Raw genomic sequence first — 6,670 nt, 5'->3', positions numbered from 1 at the left:
CATAGTCTGAAGTACAATACCAACATAGCTCCAGTAGTAGGTCAAAGCTGGGTGCTGGAAACTGGTGGGGAATAGGCATGGTGGGGAATAGGCATGGTGGTGGAATAGGCATGGTGGTGGAATAGGCATGGTGGGGGAATAGGCATGGTGGTGGAATAGGCATGGTGGTGGAATAGGCATGGTGGGGGAATAGGCATGGTGGGGAATAGGCATGGTGGGGGAATAGGCATGGTGGGGGAATAGGCATGGTGGGGGAATAGGCATGGTGGGGGAATAGGCATGGTGGGGGAATAGGCATGGTGGGGGAATAGGCATGGTGGGGGAATAGGCATGGTGGTGGAATAGGCATGGTGGTGGAATAGGCATGGTGGGGAATAGGCATGGTGGGGGAATAGGCATGGTGGGGGAATAGGCATGGTGGGGGAATAGGCATGGTGGGGGAATAGGCATGGTGGGGGTATAGGCATGGTGGGGGTATAGGCATGGTGGGGGTATAGGCATGGTGGGGGTAATAGGCATGGTGGGGGAATAGGCATGGTGGGGGGTATAGGCATGGTGGTGGAATAGGCATGGTGGGGGTATAGGCATGGTGGTGGGGGAATAGGCATGGTGGGGGGGAATAGGCCATACCTTCTGTAGCTCAGTTGGTAGAGCATGGCGCTTGTAACGTGGGGAATAGGCATGGGTTCGATCCCCGGACCACCCATGGTGTTAGGTAGGTAGAATGTATGCACACATGACTGTAAGTCGCTTAGGGATAAAAGCGTCTGCTAAATGGCATATATTATTATATATTATTATATTAGGCATGGTGGTGGAATAGGCATGGTGGGGGTGTAGGCATGGTGGTGGAATAGGCATGGTGGGGGGGGATAGGCATGGTGGTGGAATAGGCATGGTGGGGGTATAGGCATGGTGGTGGAATAGGCATGGTGGGGGAATAGGCATGGTGGTGGAATAGGCATGGTGGGGGAATAGGCATGGTGGGGGGGGATAGGCATGGTGGGGGTATAGGCATGGTGTTAGGGGTGGTGTTAGGTACGGGGTTAGGGATGGTGTTAGGTAGGGGGATAGGTACGGGGTTAGGGATGGTGTTAGGTAGGGGGGATAGGTACAGGGTTAGGGGTGGTGTTAGGTAGGGGGATAGGTACAGGGTTAGGGGTGGTGTTAGGTACGGGATAGGGATGGTGTTAGGTACGGGGTTAGGGATGGTGTTAGGTAGGGGGGATAGGTACGGGGATAGGGATGGTGTTAGGTACGGGGTTAGGGATGGTGTTAGGTAGGGGGGATAGGTACGGGGATAGGGATGGTGTTAGGTACGGGGTTAGGGATGGTGTTAGGTAGGGGGGATAGGTACGGGGATAGGGATGGTGTTAGGTACGGGGTTAGGGATGGTGTTAGGTAGGGGGGATAGGTACGGGGATAGGGATGGTGTTAGGTACGGGGTTAGGGATGGTGTTAGGTAGGGGGGATAGGTACGGGGTTAGGCATGGTGGTGCTCATGTCAACTTCCTTTCTTTTTTGGATTTAGACCAACGCCGTTTAAAACTTAAATGTAGTTTTTTGTTTGTAATAGGGAGCCATTTGGGTCTAAATTAGTGCACTATATAGGGAATAGAGAGCCATTTGGGTCTAAATTAGTGCACTATATAGGGAATAGGGAGCCATTTGGGTCTAAATTAGTGCACTATATAGGGAATAGGGAGCCATTTGGGTCTAAATTAGTGCACTATATAGGGAATAGGGAGCCATTTGGGTCTAAATTAGTGCACTATATAGGGAATAGGGAGCCATTTGGGTCTAAATTAGTGCACTATATAGGGAATAGGGAGCCATTTGGGTCTAAATTAGTGCACTATATAGGGAATAGGGAGCCATTTGGTGCTCTAAATTAGTGCAACTTAAATAGGTTTGTAATAGGGAGCCATTTGGGTCTAAATTAGTGCACTATATAGGGAATAGGGAGCCATTTGGGTCTAAATTAGTGCACTATATAGGGAATAGGGAGCCATTTGGGTCTAAATTAGTGCACTATATAGGGAATAGGGGGCCATTTGGGTCTAAATTAGTGCACTATATAGGGAATAGGGAGCCATTTGGGTCTAAATTAGTGCACTATATAGGGAATAGGGAGCCATTTGGGTCTAAATTAGTGCACTATATAGGGAATAGGGAGCCATTTGGGTCTAAATTAGTGCACTATATAGGGAATAGGGAGCCATTTGGGTCTAAATTAGTGCACTATATAGGGAATAGGGAGCCATTTGGGTCTAAATTAGTGCACTATATAGGGAATAGGGAGCCATTTGGGTCTAAATTAGTGCACTATATAGGGAATAGGGAGCCATTTGAGATGCCATCTGTGACGGCCTTACTAGCTTAACATAAATTAAGACTGTTGGACATTTTTCCGGAGGAAAGATTCATTAAAACTGCCTAAATCTTGTCTAACAAGTTGATTTTGTGAACCGGAGAGAATTACAGTCAACTGACAGGATGAATAAATACAAACAATTTAACATAATGGGTGGTAGATTTATGTTTCCATGTTGCAAGGAGCACAGTTTAACCAATCGGTCTTTCTTAAGTAAAAATCATCTCCATCCTGTCCAACAGCATTCCTTTGGGAGGCAGCCAGCAGCTGCCAGTTTAACAACAAACTAGCAAAGACCAACTTGAGGATCATTGGACGAGTTTGTTTTGCGTCGTCCGATGCACAGGGTGGGGTGGAAGTTGCATATTGTAGACCATTCCATTGGTCCTAAAGTGAAATCTCCACCCACCCGGGGCACCAGGCAATGCAAAAACAAAGTAGCCCAGAGAAAAGCACCGATACACATATCAAACTGTTGAAAAACAGTCAAAACACACAAACCAGTGAAAACAAAACACACAAACACACACACACACACACACACACACACACACACACACACACACACACACACACACACACACACACACACACACACACACACACACACACACACACACACACACAGGAAAAATAATGTTTCACCAGGATTCACTCCTCTTTTTCAAGCCAGCCATTCTTCAAAAACCAAACAAGACAAAACGCCCAGTTAGGCTTCAGTCCTGTCTCGGCCCTGTCTCAGTCCTCTATTTTTAGCCAACCCTTATTATAGTCTATGAGCAGCTCCAAGTAGTACTGCCACTCTGGTTCAGAGTCATATTTCACCTGGAACACAGTCTTCAAGGGGTTAGGGTGTGGCTCATGTACCTGCACCACCAGACCCCTGTACCACACCTCCGTCCCGTCCCCCTCCTCGTAGAGGTGTTGTATCCGTCTCCCCACCAGGTCTGGGTAATAGATCTTCATGACGGAGCGGGCGCGCTGCACGGCGGAGCGAAGGATCCAGCGGCGTCGGCGGTGGTCAGAGCTGTGGCAGGCAGACAAGAAGGGGCAGTACTTGATCTTCATGACGGAGCGGCGCAGGGAGGAGGCCAGAGAGGAGGGCAGTCGGCTGAAGGATGAGAAGGTGGTGAGGTGGCGCAGGGTAGACGAGAAGCCGCCGAAATGCAGCCCTCGCTGGGGGAGCTTGGAGGACATCCTCCTGGAAAGACATCCATCCCTGGTTCTTTCCCTGGCCTCTCCTCTGTCCCCCTCCCTGTCCCTCTTTCCCCTGGCTTCCCCATCCTCTGTCTCTGAGAGGAGAGGCTGGCTGTCTGAGAGAGGAGGCTGACTGTGTCGGCGCAGTTCAGGGTCTGAGACAGAGACAGCCTGGTATCGGGTCTGTTGTCCTTTAAGTCCCTCAGGAAACAACACCTTCCTCAGCTTGAGGATCATCCCTGACTGGTTCTTCGTCCTGAGGCCCTGGGACCAGGCTGAACCTGAGGATGGGGTCTTGTAGGACGGCACGGACAATAGTGTGGAGGCTCGATTCCTGTTGCTAGGAGACGAAGACAGCTCGTCTGAGGTCAAAGGGCACGTCCATGAGTTAGACTCCTCCTCCTCCTCCAGCAGGGGTGTGGCTGATGGCTCCTCCTCTTCCTCCAGCTTATTGCCTCCATTCCGCTCTCCATCCCCCTTTCCCCTTTTCTCTCCATCACTCTTTCCATCCCTCCTGTCAGAGTCACTGCCTGCATTTTCACTGCTCCACACTGGCCGGCCGTTCCTTTCCTCCTCCTCCTGATTAACAGTGTTCTTTAGAATGTTCCAGTCTCCAGCCTGCGCTGTGCTCCCACCACCCTCCAACACCGTGTGATCCCTCGTCCCTACAAACAGAGGTTTGGGGAAGCTCTTCTTCTTCTTCTTGCCTTTCCCCTCTTTCCTCTTGTGTATCTTAAAGTGTGAGGATGATGATGATCCTCTCTTCGGGTCCTCTCGCGGTCTCTGAGAGGAGAGGCTAGCTGTGGCTCTGCAGCTCTGGGTCTGAGACGGACTGATACATTCCTCCAGGTGTTGTGGTGAGGTGGTGGTCTGTGTTCCAATGTCACAGCGGTTGTTGGGTTGTGAACATGGCCCACTGGCAGAGCTATCCTCTGAACACAGCGTTCCTTCTGGTGTCCTGGCCGTGTCACATGGCTCTACACCTGAAACACAGGCAACATGGCCGTTAGGATGTCTTTACATTAGCCTAATGTGTCAACTTGAAATGACAGGAGGATAAATCACATTGTTCTTTGATTGCAGTTCACCAAAAATAATCAAGAGATATGAAGAAGAAGAGTGAAAGATGTTAACGGGAGGACAGAAAGACGTTAACGGGGAGGACAGAAAGACGTTAACGGGGAGGACAGAAAGACGTTAACGGGGAGGACAGAAAGACGTTAACGGGAGGACAGAAAGACGTTAACGGGGAGGACAGAAAGACGTTAACGGGGAGGACAGAAAGACGTTAACGGGGAGGACAGAAAGACGTTAACGGGGAGGACAGAAAGACGTTAACGGGGAGGACAGAAAGACGTTAACGGGGAGGACAGAAAGACGTTAACGGGGAGGACAGAAAGACGTTAACGGGGAGGACAGAAAGACGTTAACGGGGAGGACAGAAAGACGTTAACGGGGAGGACAGAAAGACGTTAACGGGGAGGACAGAAAGACGTTAACGGGAGGACAGAAAGACGTTAACGGGAGGACAGAAAGACGTTAACGGGAGGACAGAAAGACGTTAACGGGAGGACAGAAAGACGTTAACGGGAGGACAGAAAGACGTTAACGGGGAGGACAGAAAGACGTTAACGGGAGGACAGAAAGACGTTAACGGGAGGACAGAAAGACGTTAACGGGGAGGACAGAAAGACGTTAACGGGGAGGACAGAAAGACGTTAACGGGGAGGACAGAAAGACGTTAACGGGGAGGACAGAAAGACGTTAACGGGGAGGACAGAAAGACGTTAACGGGGAGGACAGAAAGACGTTAACGGGAGGACAGAAAGACGTTAACGGGGAGGACAGAAAGACGTTAACGGGAGGACAGAAAGACGTTAACGGGGAGGACAGAAAGACGTTAACGGGAGGACAGAAAGACGTTAACGGGAGGACAGAAAGACGTTAACGGGAGGACAGAAAGACGTTAACGGGGAGGACAGAAAGACGTTAACGGGGAGGACAGAAAGACGTTAACGGGAGGACAGAAAGACGTTAACGGGGAGGACAGAAAGGACGAAAGACGTTAACGGGGGAGGACAGAAAGACGTTAACGGGAGGACAGAAAGACGTTAACGGGGAGGACAGAAAGACGTTAACGGGGAGGACAGAAAGACGTTAACGGGAGGACAGAAAGACAAAGTAAATCAAAGTTGAACATCTCCCTGGAGAAAGGAGAAGGAGAGCAGACAAAGTCCCACGTCCAGTCTAAACTGCCACAGTGACGAGACACAGAACTACAACAGACCAGATAACTGCACTCCACCACCAACCAGACCACTCCACCACCAACCAGACCACTCCACCACCAACCAGACCACTCCACCACCAACCAGACCACTCTACCACCAACCAGACCACTCTACCACCAACCAGACCACTCTACCACCAACCAGACCACTCTACCACCAACCAGACCACTCCACCACCAACCAGACCACTCTACCACCAACCAGACCACTCTACCACCAACCAGACCACTCTACCACCAACCAGACCACTCTACCACCAACCAGACCACTCTACCACCAACCAGACCACTCCACCACCAACCAGACCACTCTACCACCAACCAGACCACTCTACCACCAACCAGACCACTCTACCACCAACCAGACCACTCTACCACCAACCAGACCACTCTACCACCAACCAGACCACTCCACCGCCAACCAGGCCCCTTCACCACTCCACCACACTCCACCAGACACAGCCAACCAGACCACTCCACCACCAACCAGACCACTCCACCACCAACCAGACCACTCTACCACCAACCAGACCACTCTACCACCAACCAGACCACTCTACCACCAACCAGACCACTCTACCACCAACCAGACCACTCCACCGCCAACCAGGCCCCTTCACCACTCCACCAGGCCCCTTCACCACACAGCCAACCAGACCACTCCACCACACAGCCAACCAGACCACTCCACCACACAGCCAACCAGACCACTCCACCACACAGCCAACCAGACCACTCCACCACACAGCCAACCAGACCACTCCACCACACAGCCAACCAGACCACTCCACCAACCAGACCACTCCACC

General features: G+C 51.2%; 1 protein-coding gene and 1 long non-coding RNA gene across 5 annotated transcripts in view; one reads left to right on the top strand and one right to left on the bottom strand.

The window, feature by feature from the left end:
* Window positions 1-1,071: 1,071 nt before the first annotated feature.
* On the top strand, window positions 1,072-2,224 carry LOC127908297 (uncharacterized). 2 transcript variants are annotated; one of them, XR_008066727.1, is made up of 3 exons: window positions 1,072-1,135; window positions 1,195-1,565; window positions 1,910-2,224. It is a non-coding gene; the product is annotated as an uncharacterized LOC127908297 (long non-coding RNA). The 2 variants fall into 2 exon arrangements; XR_008066728.1 differs by lacking the exon at window positions 1,910-2,224 and having other exon boundaries at window positions 1,195-1,401; window positions 1,439-1,876.
* Window positions 2,225-2,886: 662 nt separating this feature from the next.
* The window catches only part of c17h15orf39 (chromosome 17 C15orf39 homolog), a 209,825-nt gene continuing 206,041 nt past the window's right edge, over window positions 2,887-6,670 (bottom strand). For all 3 annotated transcript variants that reach the window (XM_052466098.1, XM_052466096.1, XM_052466097.1), the window contains one exon: window positions 2,887-4,554. In XM_052466098.1, coding sequence (XP_052322058.1) covers window positions 3,113-4,554 — 1,442 coding nt within the window. In that variant the 3' untranslated portion in view covers window positions 2,887-3,112. The remainder of the gene's footprint in view (window positions 4,555-6,670) is intronic.

Source organism: Oncorhynchus keta, chromosome 17, assembly GCF_023373465.1.
Source record: "Oncorhynchus keta strain PuntledgeMale-10-30-2019 chromosome 17, Oket_V2, whole genome shotgun sequence".
NCBI classification, from domain to species: Eukaryota; Metazoa; Chordata; class Actinopteri; order Salmoniformes; family Salmonidae; genus Oncorhynchus; species Oncorhynchus keta.
Note: the sequence above shows the minus strand (reverse complement) of the source record. Positions and strands in the feature narration are given on the sequence as shown.